General features: G+C 48.6%; 1 protein-coding gene across 2 annotated transcripts in view; it reads left to right on the top strand.

Annotated features, from left to right (window-relative positions):
* Positions 1 to 20,412, top strand: part of USP6NL (USP6 N-terminal like) — a 1,148,352-nt gene that overhangs the window by 1,038,076 nt on the left and 89,864 nt on the right. For both annotated transcript variants that reach the window (XM_069629707.1, XM_069629706.1), the window contains exon 10: positions 20,249 to 20,343. In XM_069629707.1, coding sequence (XP_069485808.1) covers positions 20,249 to 20,343 — 95 coding nt within the window. The remainder of the gene's footprint in view (positions 1 to 20,248; positions 20,344 to 20,412) is intronic.

Genomic DNA, 20,412 nt, shown 5'->3' with positions numbered 1-20,412 from the left:
CCAGATGCGCAAAGCAGACTCTTGAATATGCCCTTTGACGGATCTTCTTTGTTTGGTAAGAAGGCAGATGACAGTTTAGAAAAACTACAAACCTCAAAGGCAGCAGCAAAATCTCTAGGAGCTGCAATCCGTCAGACACCATATCGCCCCTCAGGAACCTCTTGGAGAGGTAAGTCCTTTCGCGTCTATTCCGCATTCGGAAAAGGCAGAGGACAGCCGGTTCAAAGGGGTCAGAAAAAATTCACCCAAGGTGGACGGGGTAAAAATACAAAAGCAGCAGCAGCAGGTGCCTCTTTACCCTCGGCATCTGCATCAGCCGCCTCCAAACCGCTCTGAGGACTCTCTTCACAAAACACCAGTAGGGGGCAGGTTAACTCAACATCTGACGGAATGGCAGGCTATTACGTCAGATGCTTGGGCATTGGAGACAGTTGCCCAAGGTTACTGCCTGCCTTTTCTACGCATCCCTCAGAGTCATCCACCGGGGAACAGCTCTCTGAAAGTTCCAGATCCGCTCCTCTTGCAGGAAATTGTAGACCTGCTAGAGAAAGGTGCCATAGAACCGCTACCTGTAGCGGAGAGGAACAAGGGCTGGTACTCCCCCCCCTACTTTCTCATACCGAAGAAAGACAGAGGATTGAGACCTATCTTGGACTTACGAGAATTGAATAAGTTCCTCAGGAAGGACAAGTTCAAGATGGTAACTCTCTCTCAGATCCTTCAGGCCCTCCAGCTCCAGGACTGGCTGGTATCTCTGGACCTCCAGGATGCTTATTTCCATGTGCCAATCCATCTCAAACACAGGAAATACCTGAGGTTCGCAATTGGCGGCTCTCATCAATTTCGAGTTCTGCCATTTGGGCTGACCTCCGCCCGAGGGTCTTCACCAAGCTAATGTTGGTAGTGGCTGCAAGTCTAAGGAGGGAAGGGATCCACGTCTACCCCTACCTGGACGATTGGCTGATCAGAGCTGTATCTTCGGAACAAGATCATATCCAACTAGATTATGTCTGCCACTTCCTTCACAAACTGGGCTTCTCCCTCAATTTAAAGAAGTCACAGATGATACCATCACATAGACTCCAGTTCATTGGAGCGGTCCTGGACACTTCCCTGAGAAAAGCCTCGCCACCAGAGGTGAGGGCTCAAGATATTCTGCAGATGGTCACCAAGTTTCAAAATGCCCAATGTCTCCCAGCCCTCGACTTTTTGAGGTTGCTAGGCCTCATGGCATCCTGCATCTTCCTTGTGCCAGAGGCTCGCCTGAGAATGAGATCTCTTCAGTGGGCACTGAGAACTCAGTGGTCGCAATTCTCAGGGAAAATGACAGACCTCCTTCAGGTTCCGGACAAGGTGGCTCGAGACCTTCATTGGTGGGCCTGCCAGAAAAACATCTTGAAGGGGGAACTTTTTTGGCAACCATCTCTGGAGATAACAGTAGTCACAGATGCCTCACTCACGGGGTGGGGAGCCCATACCAACGACTTGACCATCAGCGGTCGTTGGTCTCCAAACAGAGTCCAGACTACATATCAACCTGTTAGAGCTGAGAGCAATCAGACTAACACTGAAAGCTTTTCTGCCATCTGTACAGCGGAAAAATGTCCTGATGATGACGGACAACACAGTGGCCATGCACTACCTCAACAAAAGAGGAGGCGTAGGATCACTGCCACTGTGCAGAGAGGCAATGCAGCTCTGGTTTTGGGCAATTCAAGAAGGAATCTCTCTATCGGCAGTTCACCTAGCCGGAGAGAAGAACTTGACGGCAGATGCTCTGAGCAGGCAGGGCACAGTCTCCCACGAGTGGGAACTAGCTCAGGAAGTCCTTCAGGAGATCTTCGCCTTTTGAGGAACCCCTCAAGTGGATCAGTTTGCCACCAGTGCCAACAGGAAGTGCAATCTGTTTTGTTCAAGGGAATTTCCCACGAGAGGAGCTCTAGGAGACGCGTTCGTAGTGGACTGGGAGTTTCCACTCCTGTACGCGATTCCTCCAGTCCCTGTCATTCCTCAAATGATCAGGAGGTTGAGAAGGTTCCGGAGAACCATGATCCTAAATGCCCCATACTGGGCCAGGAGAACGTTGTACACGGACCTTCTGACATGTCCATCTGCCCTCCAATTCGTCTTCCACTCGAGGAGAATCCTCTCTCACAGAAGGGAGGTCAGGTTCTCCATCCAGATATCAGAACCCTCAACCTTCACGCCTGGCTTCTGAAAGGTTGAGATAGAAGGATTGGGACCTCTCTGATGACATCATGGAAGTGTTGCTTTCGGCCAGAAGGCCAGCAACAAAGTCTTTATACCGCTGCCGTTGGAACACATTTTACAGCTGGTGTAGAGAAGAGAATATCGACCCCTTTTCATGTGGTACACCAACAGTGTTATCCTTTCTACTCTACTTGGCAAATTCAGGCCTTCAAGTTGGCACTATCAAGGGCTATCTCGCAGCGCTATCGATCTTCAAGCGCACTGCAGAGGAGCCTTTGTATTTCAAATTACCCTTAGTAATACAATTTCTAAAGGGATTAACTAATGTCTACCCTCGAAGACCTTTCCAGGTTCCTTTATGGGACTTAAATTTAGTCTTAAATTTCCTGATGGGTACTCCTTTCGAACCACTCCACTCTTGTTCGCTAAGATTTCTCACCCTTAAAACTGTCTTATTAGTGGCTTTAACATCTGCTAGAAGGGTGAGCAAATTACAAGCTCTATCTTGTAAACCCCCTCATACAATTTTTCATAAAGACAAAGTTGTCCTACAGGTGAAGCCTAATTTCCTCCCAAAGGTGGTTTCTGAATTCCACATCACTCAGAAAATTACCTTACCTTCGTTCTATCCGCCTCCCCATCCGGGGAAAGAGTAAGAAAGACTACATAGGCTGGCCCCAAAGCGGCCTTTAAGCTTTTATATCAGCAGACTTGCTAGGATTAGGCAAGCAGACCAACTGTTCGTAGGTTACTCAGGGCACAAATTAGGACTACCGATAACAAAACAAACCATTTCCAGATGGATTATTTTGGCCATCCTGGAATGTTACAAACTAGCAGGGAAAGAGCCTCCTCAAAATCTTAGGGCTCATTCAACCAGGGGTATCGCAGCCTCCTCGGCCCTCCAAAGAGGGGTTCCGGTTCGGGACATATGTGCGGCTGCCACATGGTCGTCCGCACATACTTTCACAAGATTTTACAACCTGGATTCCTCCTCTAGTCAAGAGACTAGGTTTGGCAAAGCCATATTACATTCGGTTCATTCCTAAAAGGAAACATGGCGTTTACTCCCACCTCCAATTACACACCACTGCTATGGGAGTCTATCAAAGATAAGGAATACGTCGGAGGACACAATCCCTTCGAAGAACAAGATTCTTCTTACCTTGTAACGTTCTTTCGATGGGATGTTCCTCCGTCGTATTCCTTATCGCCCCTCCCATCCATCCCCGCAGTAATACTTCCATTGTGGTTGCAGTTTACGCTCCTTCAAGGTCAATAACCAATTCATGTAAAACAACTGTTAACGTCAAAACGTAACTGAGCAACGGACGCTGCGCGAGTCTATACATGTGATGACGTCGGCGCCGATACAGAGGCCGTCGAGGGACATCGGCTCGAGGGACGTCGACGCGCAGCGCACTCTACTGAAAATAATTTTCCGAGGCCAGTAAGCTGGGAGATGATCTATCAAAGATAAGGAATATGTTGGAGGAACATCCCATCGAAAGAACGTTACAACGTAAGAAGTAACTTGTTCTTCTCAAAGGTGAGCACTGTGAGAAACCTGAATGTATTCTCCCAAGTAGATCCAGGGAATCCCTTATTCAGGTGGCCAGGGAAGAACTAGTTGTCTTATCATAACCCTACGACTGGGCAAATCGAGAAGGACCACATGGGTAGAGGGGCTCGGAGTTGTGCTCAGGGGAATATTCCAGGTGAGATGCGGTATTCTACCAAGGAAGGAGAGGACGAGATCCCTGAGGCCTTGGTAGGCTGTACTACATCTACCTCCCTGCCTCACATCATATCTCTCTTGCCCAAATATAACCACAGCTCCCAGAATGCCTGTGTTTGGCACAAATGCTCCCAATCATTCCTCCCACGTCACTTTGATTATTCTTTTCTGAACCCCCAATCTACTTGAACTAAACACTACCGTTCCCACAATTCCCCCTGTTCCTTTCATGACGACCATCCCGGTCATACCCGTCTGTCTCACAAACCTCATCAATGTCACCCTTCTATGTTTAGAGGAACTGTGAGATTGGCAAGAATGAACCCGGAGGGAGGATGCTGATGAAAAGGGGTGAAGGAACAGTGTGTTGACAAGAGTAAACCCGGCAGAGGGTGGTGGTCCACATTGAAATGTTTGAAAAGCCATTAAGATTCAAGAATATAAGCAGAGGAGATTGTGTCGAAAGCCATAGAGAACCCGACCGAACGAGGGATGCAAACAGTTGAGAAGGATCTGCGCCCAGAAGAGGGGGATCCAGGGGTAAGAAACTCACACCCCAACAACACCTGAATGCAATTGAGAAATTGCTTTTGAATAAAAGGCAAAGTGAACCCGACAGAGGGAGGCGGATATTCGAGAGGGGTCTCAGGCCCGGAAATGGGGGACAAAAGGGGGTGAAGAATTATCACCTAAAGTGCAACACAAAAGGAAAATGTTTTGTTGATTTTGAATCCATCAGGCCATCGGAAGCAGGAAAGCTAACCTCCGAAGGTCCTGAAATCGTTGAGAACTATTTCGGGATCTGAGCCCAGGAGAGGGGGAATCCCAAGGTGAAAAGCCATCACCCAACATAACATACATAGTGAGAGGAACTTTTGTTGTTGTTCCGAATATATCAGACCCTCGAAGGCAAGAGACTTTTTATAGAGCAAGAGAAGATCCTGATGGCTAAAAACTGAACTGTCGACTCATGCTCGGCTAAGCTTGAGTGTCTGCTGTGCTCCAGACATATTATTTGTGACCACTTCTTTATTACTTGTGAGCCCTATCCTACACTCTTTTGTATTTAGCGTGAGGATTAGCAATAGGTCTTTCTTAGTATAGGCCTTTTGATTTGACAAGACACCAGTAGGACTGCCTTATTTCTGATTTGATGGTCGTAGCTTGCTCGCATCTTGGATTTAGGCTTAGATCAGGCGTTTTTTCCACCCTACCTATACAGTTTAATGAACACCCTTGAACTTTGATCACTTGTCTGTCTATTCTTGATACCATGCAATCCCTAAAGCATCCACTTTTTTTGATTTACATATTCCAAGCAAAATATCTGAATAATGTGATTTGTTTGCAAAATAGTTTTGTGCAGGTTTACAATACTGGACATAATCGGGTCCTCTTTCATTTCATCACATTGTTTCAGCGTCATCCTGTTCAAGGTAATAACAAGCAAAGGTCATCCTTCAGACAATAATCAAGAACAATGCCCTAAGAGCAGCACTAAATATCCCCTACAGAGAGCACATCACTAACTCCAGGAAAGAGGCTAACTGGTTAAAAATAACGGACAGAATCCTACTTAAAACAGCATCCCTCACATCTAAATGTCTAAACAACCTGGTCCCCCCGTATTTTATGGAGAAAATCAACAGCAAAATCTCCATGCGACCCACGAGATCTGCTAACACCTCCAAACTAGAGATTCCAAGGTTCAAACGCTCCACCGCGGGAGGAACTAGCTTTCCTGTCAAAGCTGCTCACTGCTGAAACAAACTACCACTTGAACTCAGAACGGAACAACCGTACCCGAAATTCAGGCACAAGATAATCAATTGGCTGCGCGCCAATGACACATAACTTACACCTAGCTTCCTACCTAGCTACGACCTACCCTTTGCCTGGACACCCCAAGACATGCCCTGCTTCTGGGTATATGTTTGTATATATTCTTGTATATATTTGCTTTTTGCCGTTGTGTTTTATATGCATATGCTTGTATATAGTCTCTCATATATTTGCTCGTTTTTGCCATTGTGCTGTACATACTCATGCCAAATACTGTAACAAGCTTAAGTCTTCATGTAAACTGTTGCACCCGGCTACCCATGGGTTTGGCGCGCATTAACAAATAAACAAACAAGAATCCTATTTGGCATAATACAGTGTTTACAGGACTCAAAACCTGGTTTGTCTTTGATGTTTCTCACTGCAGAATAATTATTGTGTTTTAAGTGAGAGCCAAACACTTAGGAAGCCTAACTTTACTACTCAAGGCTTCCTAACAAGGCTTTTTATGAAGTGTACCCCCAAAAATATTTTAAGTACACATTTTTGATAAGGACAATATTCACAGGGCTTGCTTTTAAAGGTGTCTTGAGCTCACAGGTCTCATCATCGCTTTCCTTCCTCTTGCTACAAATAGAAGTCAGTTGTTCGACGTGTCGATCATCCCACAATAGATCATCAAGCACTGTTATTTTCTGCCATTTTATGCCAAGCTCAGTCATTCCTTGTTTGCAAAATGTTCGGAACATGTGCATTGTTAACACGCAAGTCATTTTTCTTTTCTTTCCTGTGCTATGTTGCCAATGGGGCTAACACAAACATATAAATATAGCCTTGTTTTCAGGAAGATGTTTAAAGTGTTTACCGCTCCTGCTCCCTTAGAAACGCAGGTTGCAGGCTGTTCATAATGGCCTCAAGCACAACTTTAGGATTGCCGCAGCTGCACAGACTGCTGGGCTGGTTCCTAGTTAAGATGATCATTGGGTGAACATTTCTCCGATCATTGACAGGGATTTTTGGGCCAGTGTCCATGCATCACACACCTCATTCATCATGACCAGTCTCTTTGCACATGGATCAAACACACACAGTTCCCAAGTAATATCGTACATCTGTGGTAGGCGCACACCTCTCTGCTACTTCTCTGTGCATTACTTGCTGCAGCATAGAACATTCTGAAATCATTCAAAGTTTACTTGTCTAAACTGCCTTTTTGGTTAAGCACACCAATATCTCCTTTGTCCAGCTAACTATCTGTATCTTTGCTCCGAAGAAGTGGGTGTGTAGTTTGGCCCAGCAGGTTTCATACCCTGATATGCTAGTCTGGTCTATGGTGGTTGCCATTAAACTGCTGAACTGGCATTACTCTCTCAATCAATGGGGGCCTCTCCCCTAACCATAACCCACAAAGGATGTAAGCATGCAAGTCTTTTCCAGAATAATATACATATCCTAGAAGCAACCAGGCAAACGTTCACTAGACCTCAGCATAAGAGCACACATCAGTATTTACTATTGATATTTATAGTGTCAGATTAACACCCTCTTTGGTTCTTGGCATTGTGCTACTTTGGGATTCGGTGGGGATCCCGGCAGTATCTGCTTGGTAGAGATTGGCGCATATCATAAAAATTTCTTAAAGACCTTCTCTGTGCAAAAGCAGTAGTGGTGCACCACATTATCCTCCAGTTGCTAGCCCACACCCAGTTTAGGACTAAAATAATCTGCTTGGCTTCTTTCCACAACCATGTTGTACCCATGCCTGGTGTGGATTTCAGATTAGTTATATAGAAAATTGAATTTTTAGTTGCCACCACTTCTGACAGAGATGTGGGCTAGCGTCCGGGTCTTTACTCTGGAACCTTTTTACTGTTTTTCACAGTGATAATGTGGTCCTTCTGACTCACCCATCCTTTCTTCTGAGGGTACTCTTGAGTTCCACCTTAATCAGGAGAGTTTACCCCTAGGATTTTATTCTAATCTTAGGCAATTGGAAGGTAAAAATAGCATGGGCAGCTTGTGCCCGGAGAGTGGTAGTTGGTGTTTGAACGTCCAGAAGAAATTTGTCAGGAAACTAGAGCATCAACATAACCCCAAATTCCGTCAAAATGGCATGGAGGGTATGCGCTCTTCTCCATAAATTGAATATAATAACTGTAGGGATACTAATGTTTCCCCAATGATATTTAAGTTTCATGCAGTTTCTGAGAGGAAAAATCATTGAAATCATGTCAAGCCTGAAGCTGACTTCTTGCAGCTAGTATAGTCAAGAGTACCATTGATTATCTTGCACCACTGATTACCAACATTAATTCCTCATTTGTGACTGCCTCAGTTCTCCAGCGTGGGGTCTGGCATGGATTCACATGCTCATGAATATTCCCCGTCGTCAGGCTGGGAATCCTCGGTAAAGAAAAAACCAGTATCAGTTTCGTTTCTGATCTGTCTTTCGTAGTAATAAACAATCACTGGTCTCTGCGTCATACTGACCACAGCCAATGACTGCCCTCTACCTAAGCACCGCCTCTGGCAGCCATCTTCAGATTTTTACCGCACGTTCATGTGTTGGGATCCTCGTGCTATTGCTCTCGAGCGTTGGTGCTATTTTTTTCACGTTTTTTCTCAAAAACGTCATTTTTTCGGTCAAAAGAGCCTCAAGCTCCACCGACTCTCCATCCGCCAACGGGGACCCGTGTCGGATTCGTCTGCGCCCCTCAAGGGTGAAGATTTCGTCGAGCTACGCTTTTGGAGGACTCCAGAAGTTTCTCAGGCCCGGTCATGGCCCAGGAGAAGGGAAGCTCGACGCCCGGAAAGCTGTTCAGGGTCTGCCCTGGATGCCAGCTGCAGAACGTCTTCAAGGAGGACGAACACTCTTTTTGTCTTTACTGCCTACATGAGGACAAGACGCACGTGGAGAAGGACTGTGCGTTTTGCGGCAACATGTCGGAGCGGACCATGAAGGACCGCCATCAATGTCTCGCCAACTGGCTGGAAGGGAAGAGCCCGTCCGGCGAGAAGAGGAGGAAGAAATCCGAGCGGTCTTCTAAGACCTTTGAGGACGCCCCGGCGACGGGGGTCCAACATAAGGCCAAGCACCGCGAGTCCGCTGGCACCGGGAGCGCCGAACGGTCGGGCTCTACGGGCGCCAGGCTGGGCGCACCCTCCCCGGCACCATCAACCACGAGCCAACGCTCTGGGTCGGGTAAGAGGAAGGCCGAGCACCCGGCGAGGCTCCTAGAGAGGCCCCGGTCTAGCTCGAAGGCGGAGGGGGAGCGAGGCAATGTCCCCCCCCCTCAAGGATAAGGCGGTGAGCGCACCTAAGGTGGTGAAGGCCTTAATCCATCCGGCCAAGCCCTCTATCGAGTCTGTCGCGGCGGCCCTGGCTCAGCCTGTGGAGGCTACGCCAGTGGTGGCGACCTCGGGGCTCAGAGTCTCCCTGCCACCTCGGAGGGAGTCCTCTTTTGTGCCCATCGATAGGACCCCCGTGAAATCCCCCGTGGGGAAGAAAAAGGGGGGGCAGGGCGTCGTCGTAGATTCGGCCTCAACCTCGGAGGAGGAGCTGGTCGAAGTCTTAAGCCACGGCCTCGGCGTGGAAGAAGACCGGCCCGTCGGGATGGATCCCGACGCAGGTGACGACATCGTCGAGGGTACCGACGGGGCCCCTGATCGCCCGTCGGATTCCCCTCTGCCAGCGCCGCGAGACAGCTCGGCGGCCATTTTGTTGGCTATACAGTCCTTATGCTCAGAGATAAGGACGAGACTACCGTTGCCGACGGAACCTCTCCCGTCGGGGGACCCAGAACCGGGACCTTCTGGGGTTCCCCCTACCAAGAAAAGAAGGATCCACCCTCCTCCTCCTTTTCAGCCGTCGCGCCCCTTCCAGCCCTCCTCCCCGTCCACCCGAGGGGATGATACGGGGACTGACACGGCAGCGACGGGTACGGACGACGAGGTATACGACGAGGATGTACCGTCGTCGCCTCCCACCAGGGCTTCTCCGCCCGACGAGATTGGATCGTTCCACTCCATGATCGCCAGGGCATCCGAGCTTTTCCAACTCTGCCCTGAGGAGAAGAAGGAAGGTTTCCTTTATCAGCGGCGCGAGGCCAAGAGGAAGACGGTCCTCGCAGTGCCTCTATTGGACGACATTTGTGATGAGGGCCTCACCCTCCTCAAGAACCCTTCCACGACGCCAGCTAGAAGAGACCGGTACGAGAAAAAGTACCGGGTCCCGGACACGGCCCCCCTGTGCCTCCGGGCGCAGCCTACCCCGGACTCCGTCGTCTCCGCGGCGGCCAGGAAAAAAGCGCGGGGGTTGCGGCCTCCACATCGACTTCCCCACCGGACGGCGAGGGAAAGAAATTGGACGCTATGGGACGCAGAGTCATCTCGTCTGCAGCGACGACGATTAAAGCTGCCAACGCCTTGGCTATCGTGGCCCGATACGACAGGGAGCTCTGGTACAAACTGGCTCCCCTGCTGGACTTCTTGCCGGACGACAAGAGGGCAGAGGCCCTGGAGATCCTGCAGGAAGGTGAGGTGGCTTCGGACCACGCCATTACCGTTGCGACGGATATCGCCGACACTGGGTTCCGCCAGTTGGGCAACGGCGTTTGCCTTAGGCGGCGTGGATGGCTCAAGGCTACGGACTTCCGTCAAGACGTTCAGACCAGAGTCCTGGACATGCCCTTCGATGGGAACAACCTGTTTGGGAAAACAGTGGACGATTCCCTTCAGGCCATTAAAGTGGACACCGAGACGGCCCGGGCCCTTGGAGTTCTGCAACAACGACGGACGCCCTTTCGGAGCAGCGGAGGCAAGGGCGCCTCCAAAGGTTCCGGCGGCGGTTTCTCCTCCTACCGTCAAGCAGCCCCCTCGTCGTCTCAGGAGGCCTACAGAGGACGAGGCAAGTCTGGCGGACCCCGCCGTCGTCGCCAAGGACAAGGCGGCAAAGCCTTGTCGAAGCAGGATTGAACCGGCCGTGGGGTCGGGCCCCCACCGAAGCACCCCGGTGGGAGGCCGGCTGGCGAGCTTCGTCAGCGTGTGGGAGTCCATCTCCACCGACCGTTGGGTGCTGGACGCCTTGGCCCGGGGCCACGCGCTCGAGTTTCAAAGAAAGTGTCCGCGCGTCCCCCCCGTGGCCAGGAAAGAACTTCACGTCCCTCAACTTCTCCTGGAGGTAAAGGCGATGCTCAGGAAGGGCGCCATCGAACTCGTCCCAAAGAGGCTTCGGGGCTCCGGAGTTTACTCGAGATACTTCCTCGGAAGAAGAAGACGGGGGGATGGCGCCCCATCCTGGACCTGCGACGTCTGAACAAGTTCATCAAGCCGCAAAAGTTCCGGATGGTCACCCTCCAGCATGTCTTGGGTCAGCTGGAGGAAGGAGACTTCCTGTCGTCGTTGGATTTGGAGGATGCCTACTTCCATATTCCCATCCTGAAGGGGCACCGAAAATTCCTCAGGTTTGTGGTCCAAGGGCGTCATTACCAGCCTCATTCCCATGTGCAGGCCCCGGATGCGCCCGTTGCAGGAGTTCCTGGACGCGCGCTGGATCCAAACGACGGGCAGCTTCGAGGAAAGGATCACACTCGACGAGAGTTTCCGACGAGCGATCCGGTGGTGGGGCACCCGCGCGCATCTGACGGCGGGCATGGACTTCCAGACCCCAGCCCACCAGGAGACAGTGACCACGGATGCCTCCCTGGAAGGGTGGGGAGCGCACACCGAAAATCTGCACGCAAGAGGCCTTTGGCTCCCGACGGAGAAATCCTTACATATCAACGTCCTGGAGCTCCGTGCAGTGTTTTGGGCCCTCAGGTCCTTCCTTCCGTCCCTCAAGGGCAAGGTGGTGAGGATCTTCACCGACAACACCACCACCATGTTTTACATCAGGAAACAGGGCGGAACCAGGTCCCCAGCACTGTCCAAGGAGGCGCAGGACCTGTGGCATTGGGCAGTCGCCTAAGGGATGTTTCTGGTGCCGTTTCATCTGGCAGGGATAAAAAACACCATCGCCGACTCACTCAGCAGGGAGCTGCGCTCGTGCCACGAGTGGGAACTACGGCAGGATCTAGTGGATCGCCTCTTCCGACGGTGGGGCACACCCCAGATCGACCTGTTCGCGACGGCGACGAACTCCAAGTGCCGGAGGTTCGCCAGCAGGTTTCCCCAGGCGAGGAGCATGGGCGATGCTTTCTCGTTCCCCTGGGAGGGCCTGTTCCTCTACGCGTTCCCTCCTTTGCCACTGCTAATCCGGCTCGTCAACCAGCTCAAGAGGTCACGGTGCAGGATGATCCTCGTCGCACCTGCGTGGCCGAGGCAGATATGGTTCACGGACCTTCTGGACTTGTCAGCGTCCCCGCCAATCAAGCTGCCGGTGGACGCGGATCTGCTCTCCAGGGAAGGAGGCGCCATCCTCCACCACGACCCGAAATCGCTGAACTTGCAGGCCTGGCTCCTGCAGCGCTAGAGTTTGGAGGATACGACATACCGGCCGACTGCAGAGAGGTTCTTGCAAAGGCCAGGGCGTCCTCGACTCTTAAATGCTACGGACACAAATGGAAGAGGTTCTCTGTCTGGTGCCACGTACAGAAGATTAACCCTCTACGGATTACGGCTCCCCAAGTACTGCCGTACCTGCTGACGCTGGCCAAAGCTGGACTGGCACACGCGTCCATCAAGATTCATCTTCCTGCGATCTCCCGATACACCAGAACCACGGGGCGGACATCCTTGTGGTCTCATCGTCTGGTGAAAGAGTTCATGAAGGGACTGTTCAGATCGTTCCCGCCGGTGAAGGCTCCGGCCCCGGCGTGGGAGCTCAACGTGGTGCTGACCAAGCTCATGGGACCTCCGTTCGAGCCTCTGCACTCGGCCCCGTTGAAGTTTCTGTCGTGGAAAACAGCGTTTCTTGTGGCCATCACCTCCGCACGACGGGTGGGAGAGATCCAGGCCCTTTCCTGCAAGACCCCGTACTTGACTTTTCACGACACGAGGGTAGTGCTCAGGACGCACCCCTCCTTCATGCCCAAGGTTGTGGTGTCCTCCTTCATGCCCAAGGTACCGTCGGACTTCCACCTCAACGAACCCTTGGTGTTGCCTGTATTCTTCCCGTCGCCTTCGTCGCCGGCTGAGAGAACTTTGCACTCGCTGGATGTGGCTAGAGCGCTGAAGTTCTACGTGGACCGCACGAAGTGTTTTCGGAAGACGTCACAACTCTTTGTGAACTTTGGACCTGTCAATCAGGGGAAGGCTCTCTCGAAGGCTTCCATTTCCAGATGGCTCTCCGGCTGTATCATGTACTGTCATCAGTTGGCAAACCGACCGCTGCCTGGCCGTCCGAGAGCCCATTCCACCAGAGCGATCGCAGCTACCACGGCGTTCCTTTCTGGTGTGCCCCTGCTGGACATATGCAGGGCTGCTACGTGGAGGTTGACGCACACCTTCACGAAGTTCTACTGCGTCGATCGGGATTCCAGGGAGGAGTCCAGGGTCGGCCAAGCAGTGCTGCACAACCTGTTCGCCTGAGGTGAGCCTGGTGGGGAGGTAAGATGCTTAATGTTGAGTTTGATGCAATGCTTAATGTTGAGCCTTTGCCACCTCCCGTGGTTGTGCATGTGTGTACTGCTATGTATTCTTTATTCATGAGCATGTGAATCCATGCCAGACCCCATGCTGGAGAAGGAACAAGTTACTTACCTGTAACTGTTGTTCTCCAGCATGGGTCTGGCATGGATTCACATGCGAACCCTCCCGCCTACCCCTCTGCGGCTCTTCACTTGGTCATACTGCCACTTCACGTGCTTCCAAATCTGAAGATGGCTGCCAGAGGCGGTGCTTAGGTAGAGGGCAGTCATTGGCTGTGGTCAGTATGACGCAGAGACCAGTGATTGGTTATTACTACGAAAGACAGATCAGAAACGAAACTGATACTGGTTTTTTCTTTACCGAGGATTCCCAGCCTGACGACGGGGAATATTCATGAGCATGTGAATCCATGCCAGACCCATGCTGGAGAACAACAGTTACAGGTAAGTAACTTGTTCCTTCCTTTGTGCTTAAAAGAGGACTGGGTCACTCCACTCTTAAAAAATAAATAAAAAAATAAAAAAAAAAGCTCGATCATGAGTTTGCTGGGAACTACCATCGGATTACCAACATTCCATTTCTGTTAAGGATTCTAGACAAGACTTCTTATCGACATCTTCAGAAACACATTGAAAGCAATTGTCTGCTTGGTCATCACCAGTCGGGTTTCAGGGCAATGCGCATAGTACTGAGACTGCCCTACTTGATCTCAGGGCTCACCTGGTGGAGGTCATGGATAAGGGCAGGACTGCCATGATGATGCTTCTTGACCTCTGCAGCATTCGATTTGATGGACCACCCTTTGCTGTTAGGGGGGTTGCCTAAGATCATAAATTGATCTGATCCTGCTTCTCCATGGATTGGGTCTTTCCTTGGTCCATGTCGCTCAAGAGTTTGTTGATCAGTTTAAGGCACCACCAGTTCCACTTCTTTGTGGTGTCCCTCAGGGACTTGTCTATCCCCAACACTTTTCAATATGTACACCCGTCCTTCATTTGATCTGTTGGACAGTATTGGGGTAGCTACCAACTATGCTGATGACACGCAGGTGATTTTTGAGCTGACAGGTAACTATGATCTTGACTCATCTATGATAAATAAAACCTACTCGCTTGTTCGGGCGTGGATGGCTATGGAAATCCCTTGCACTCAAAGGTGGAAAAACTGAGCTGCTCATAATGGAACTGCTCAACAGCTGAATAAGGGGAGAGAGACAGAGATATATATATATATATCAATCTGGGAAAGCCCCAAACTATCTTTGACGGCCACCTTCATTATGCACTCATACCCAGATCATTGAGATCCACTGGAGTGAGCAAGCTCCATCTTCCCCCTTTTTAAATAAAAAAATGTATATTGTGCCAGGTGCTTCAATGTGCGTGTGCCTAATCTATGGAACAATTTACCAATATATCTTTGCATCTTGCCTGATGTGCTCAATTTAAGAAGTCAATAAAGACACACTTTGACTCTGATTGATTTATACCTGTAGTACTATTATGATGCTGTGGAATGTTTACTTTTTTTTGGTGCTTGATCTTTTCTTGTTTGTATTGTCTGTCTTTATATGTGCGCACTCAGACCTATGGGCGATTTGCGCGAAATCAGAATTAAATAATCATTAAAACAATGCAGAGTAGGCGTTACCATATTTGGAAGCCCACACTTGTACTTGGATCTCCCACAAGTGTGCCGTGGAGCGTTGAGGCTATGTAAGGAAGTACAAGTTACACACAGAAGTGACTGCTGTGCTCCCATCCCATGATTTCGTTCCTTCTTATGGTCCTTCCTCCGTCCTCTCAAGAGTCCTTGCAAATGGGGTTGGGTATGGATTAGAGGACTGACTGAATGGAATGCAGGACAGTACGGCGGTGCATGCACCACAGCTGTATTGTTCTAAATTGAACAGCTGCTGCACTGCTTTGGTCCCGTTCCCTTCTGTGGAATGGCAGTTTCTATGTCCCCTTTTATTTGCAAAGTAGTACCTGACTTTTAATTTCCCCACTGTATTTAATGTATTGCACAACTTCATTTTCCAAAGTATTGGGAGACTTATTTTTCTCAAATGTATTTGCCTCTGTTTTCTGCACTGTGTGGTTGGGGGATTGTGGACCCAAGCCACAATCCCTCCAAATAACCAATTCTATCTGTTTCTCAGCTGCAGCCTGGAACCCTTTTTCAACTCTTCCTCCCACATGCCCCACCCTATAATTAATCTCCCCTTTGTCTTGGCATGAAGCCTCTCTGCACTCTGCAAAACCAGTTCCGCTTGTGTCCACCATGGGTGGTGCGCTCTGAAAGCAACGTGTCCACACAATGTAATTATCCTGAGTCACCAGGCTAGCCCCTGTTCTGGGAACCCCCTCCATTCCCTAGTCCAACAAGTAACCTACCCTTTGGCCCCAACTGCCCTGCACTGTATAACTTAATCTCCCCATACCCTACAATTAACATCCCCTCTGGGCTCAAACTGCCAACTCCCCTGACCTGGGAATCACACAGAATAGCTTAAAGTGTGTCTCTCGCTCTGCATCCCAACTCCCCTGGCAGGCAACGATCCTGGCAACACTTGCCCAAACAAACACTTGCATGGGTGATAGGCCGGGCCTGCGGTGGGCGGGAACAACAGCCTTGTATAAGCCTGGGGAGAGAGGACTGGTGGCTCTTTTTTTTTCCTTGGCTGCTGGCAGTGTGGTGTGTTGATGTGGGTTTGGGAAGAGGTTGCAAAGGCCCTTCTGGCAGGTTCCCTTCCCCCTGCCTGGCCTTATCCTTCTCCCCTGTTTCCCTTCCTCGCCAACCCTGCTCTATTTTTCCACCAATCGGTCTCCTGGCCTCTCAGCCTCTGTTCCCCCCTGTGCCTCTGTTCCCCCTGTGCCTCCCCTATGCCCCCTGTTCCCACTGTGCGCCTGTACTGTCTGTGTGTCTCTCTGAGCCAGCCTCTCTCATATTCACCCCCTCACCATCTCTACCAGCCTCCCTTCTCCAAACCTTCACTTTCTCCCTTGGTGTTCCCTCCCCCACCCCCCTTTTGCATCCAAGGGTACTCCCCAGGCCCCCGGGTTCCAGGTCAGTTGGTGTGCCTAGCTTGTCTAGTGTGTCAAAGGTAGCCTTCTGGCAATGTGTTTACTCCTCTTCCTTTAATAAATCTGTTCCTGGTTTCTGCAAAGACTTTGATGCCTTCATTGTGTTCCCACTTTTCAGTGTACCCTCCCTGTTATTAGCAGAGGGGAGGGGGTGGTGGGGGGGGCACACAACGCACACCCCACTGGGTTTGTTGACTCCCTGGTCCAAACCTGTGGTCCTGTCTGGGGTCTCCCTCACAGCCTCCCCCATTTTGGCCTGCCTCCCACTTCCACATTTCATGGTTAATATCTTATAAACATGGAAGAAAGGTGAGCATTGACTAGGAGTAAAAGGGAAACTAGTAGGAATAACTTGTACTACATGAGTCAGTTAAAGTTTTTAGGATTTTTTTTATCATCATAGATATTCCCTTATCAAAGTGATGCATCATGTGGACCATTATCCATGCTTATGTCTCGTCCACTACCCACTCTGTTTCGGTGTAGTCCTTTGCTTCCTACCTTTCATTGTAATGTTTTCCTCTTTTCTTAATCACACTCTGATCATGGTGTCTTTACTCCTTAGGTTATGATCTTCTGAACATATGGCCCAGTTGTTTTGCAAATACTAAGCTTTTTTCAATGTTAAAACACTGACCTTCTCATGAGATAGAATTTCTCTCAAGTTCGTTTTTATTATTTCATTATTTTTTTTAAGACTCATCTCCTCACCATTTGCATTTCCTTTTTTGCTACCGTATTTTAAATGGGCAACATGTTTTGGGATTTTAAGACTGTCTAATTGCAATAAAGTTAGCTCACCGTATTGACTGAACGGTCTGTAGGCACTACTGTGTTCAAATACTCTTCTCCTAAAGTATACCTGTTGTGATCTCGTTGATGTCCTCTTGGTGTGGCTTCTGTGATATGACATGTTTTTCCAGTGATGGTATTCCCTTGTGAAGCTTTTTGCTATTTCTATCGGGCCATTAATTCTCTTTATTGTGTGTACAAATTCTTGCCTTTTTATTAACTTGTTCAGAAACCTTTATTTGAAAAACACTGTTCCTAATGCCTGAGGTTTGTCTTCAGTAAAAGCATAGAATTCGTGTGGCCATTCCCATTTGCTGATCTTCACTACGTCACAATATCTGGATTGAGATGCATAATCGGGTTAATGTTGGGGAGATAACAGGAAGTCGCTCACCTTTGTTAGATTAATAAATAGGCTATGAAGTGAGTGATAATTCCTCATGAGAAGCGACTAAAAGTGCATCCTCTAAAACTCGAATATCACAGGTTCTAAGATTTGCTTCAGATGAATCTGCACCCACCCTTCTCCTCTTCCCAACCTGCATGGCTCCCCTGCCCGGCATCCCAGCAACCTCTTCTCACCCAGCACTCTATCTGTACCTCCCAATTGTGTCCCCTACATACGGTGCTCTGTTGCTTCCCAGCATGCTTTGTGCTTTATAAATCCAATACAAGCCTACTAGGATGTGACGGGAAGGGCACACACTCACATCTTGGTGTAAGTGTCAAAGACAGGCTTAGGACATTGTCTCCATTACTCATTCGCTATGTAGCTGGTAGTGTTCGCAATATGACATTTGATTAGTTTTGCTCATGTTCCCTTGTCTAAAACAATTCCACACCAAAACTATTCAGAATTTGGTTTGTTTGATGTCATTCATCCTTTTGTTCATGAACTGGGCTTCTTTTACACAATATGCCTGCTCTAGGTTATGGAGCGCAACAACGGTGACCTACGATGCTTTACAAAAGTCACCAAGCAGTATTTTCATCTATCATGGGCCCTGGGAAGTTGGATTGTAACATTTTAGCAATATCTCTTGCAGTGGATTTGTTTATTTTTACGTGTCAGTAACGTGTCTTGCACATTTTCTGCACTGCTCACCGATTTAAAAATGTAACATTCAAATGTGGCCATTCAGAGTTTTAACATTTGAAAGAATGTCTCTAAATATTATGCGTTGCCTATTTTGAGGTGCTCTTCTGCTGCGAGTTTGCGTTTTCAGGGGAAAGGCAGGGGATTCTGTTTTTCCAGGCGATTGTAGACCTGGAAGCTCGTCTCCTTTATTCCCTGCTGGGCCTGCTGCCAGCCTCTGTCCTTAAATCTAAGGCAAAGCAGGCCACGAGAAATGTCCCCAGCACCAATGCACTGTTTCTCATAGTCATTTAAATCATATCCATCATTTTAATTATCTATTATTTTTCGATTTTAGCACAAAGAAGATTCAGTGGGCCTCATTACAAGTTTTCTGGTATCCTGGCAGTAAATCTGCTAGGATACCGGCAAACAGAAATTCTGATACTGGCACTTGGTCCCGCAATATTACCACCGGATGATTACGATTGTCTGCTTTAGTGTTAAATCCACATTTCATGGAGTCCCTTTGGGCTCCATGGGGGATTTCCTGTATAGCGGTATTACGGGCTCCTGTAGAACCGGTGCCTGTAATACCAGCCATTCGCCAAAAAATTACCTCCAGCTCTGAGCTGGAGGTTATTCTGGCCCCTCACCGGCAAATTTGTAGTTGACCAGTGCAGGAAGTGCCATATACAGTATTACCGGCACGTTAATTCTGCACCACCCAACTTGTAATGAGCCCCCTTGTCATTTAAACAATGGAATAATGAGCCATTTTATTCAAGCCACATGGATTCATTAGTTTGATTTTATTAAATCAGTGCACCCAACACATGAAAAACATGTATGTGCTTTTTCTGGGTGTACAAATTCTAATGACCTGTGAACAGTTGTGTGGGAATATTGCAATGTCCGTGTAATTTTGAGGAGTGGGGAAGAATAGACCTTTAAAACAGCCATGATTTATTTAGCCGTGTGTCTGGTGTCATACAGTCAACCCCCATTTCATATGCCTTTTTAATATGTATTTTCATTCTCTTGCGTTGTTCGAGTCGTTGTTTAAGCAACCAGGAAATGGACAGCCGAAATGAACAATTTTTAAGAGACCGGGGAAGAAATCTCACACCACATTATTTATAGAAATTATGACATGTATGACATAGTAATGAGCAAGTTCAGTGACAACATTAAAACAATCATAAATGACATTTACACAGTTGTGTAGCAGAAAAACGAATCTTCAAAGCTATGGTTTGCTGTCCCGTAACTCTATACGGCAGCTGCGTAAGAAGGTAGGTGGAAAATTCTCCCTCCCCAAATGTTTTAGTCTTGCAGAGTCATAAGCAACAATGGGAGAAGGATGTGGTCCATCAAAAGGCTACTAGACATTAAAGGGAGTGAGTGAAGGTCAAAAGACCAGTGGAAGTAGAGGGATTCATCCATGCTCACTGTATTTGCAAGTACTAAATAGGTGGTGGCTTCCATCTTAGTGAACAGAGCAGCGGCAACTGCTTTCTGGCTTAGGCTTTCATTAATCAATACATCTTTGCTGTAGCTGGCTGCTTAATTTGAGTATATAACATATGGTGACCTCAGTGGAAGATGGCTTTCTCAACCAATACGGTATCTAATATCAGACTCTTTTGATGCGTAACATGTTTACAGTAACCGCAAGAGAATCACTGCATAATTTATTGTGCAGCACTTGGCCATAAGAAGCTCATGAGTCTTGTTTTTTGCTTCCATTCCGATAATTGTAATCTTGCTTTTCTGAATATAAATGCAGGACTTTAAGTCCCATAATCCAAAGAATAAAACACTCAAGTGGACATTTTGAGATCTGTATATGGGCAAGAGAGCTGAGGAGCAGTTTTGAAACAGGTCAATTAATCACAATGATGGAGTAGACTTGACAATGTAGCTTTTGGTTGCAGTTCATGAATTTACTGTACCTGCCATCTTGTTTTCTGACAGGTTTTTTCATCCCTGGTTTCCCAAAGCTACTGAGGTTTCAGGAACATCATGATAAGATCTTGAAGAAGTTTATGAATAAGCTCAAGCAGCATTTGGTAAGTGAACCGTTCAGTCCTGTTTTACCTAGTGACGCGGGGGCTGAATGCATAGTGGGAGCACAGCTA

The sequence above is a fragment of the Ambystoma mexicanum genome, chromosome 12, assembly GCF_040938575.1.
Source record: "Ambystoma mexicanum isolate Mex_15411 chromosome 12, UKY_AmexF1_1, whole genome shotgun sequence".
Lineage (NCBI taxonomy): Eukaryota > Metazoa > Chordata > Amphibia > Caudata > Ambystomatidae > Ambystoma > Ambystoma mexicanum.
Note: the sequence above shows the minus strand (reverse complement) of the source record. Positions and strands in the feature narration are given on the sequence as shown.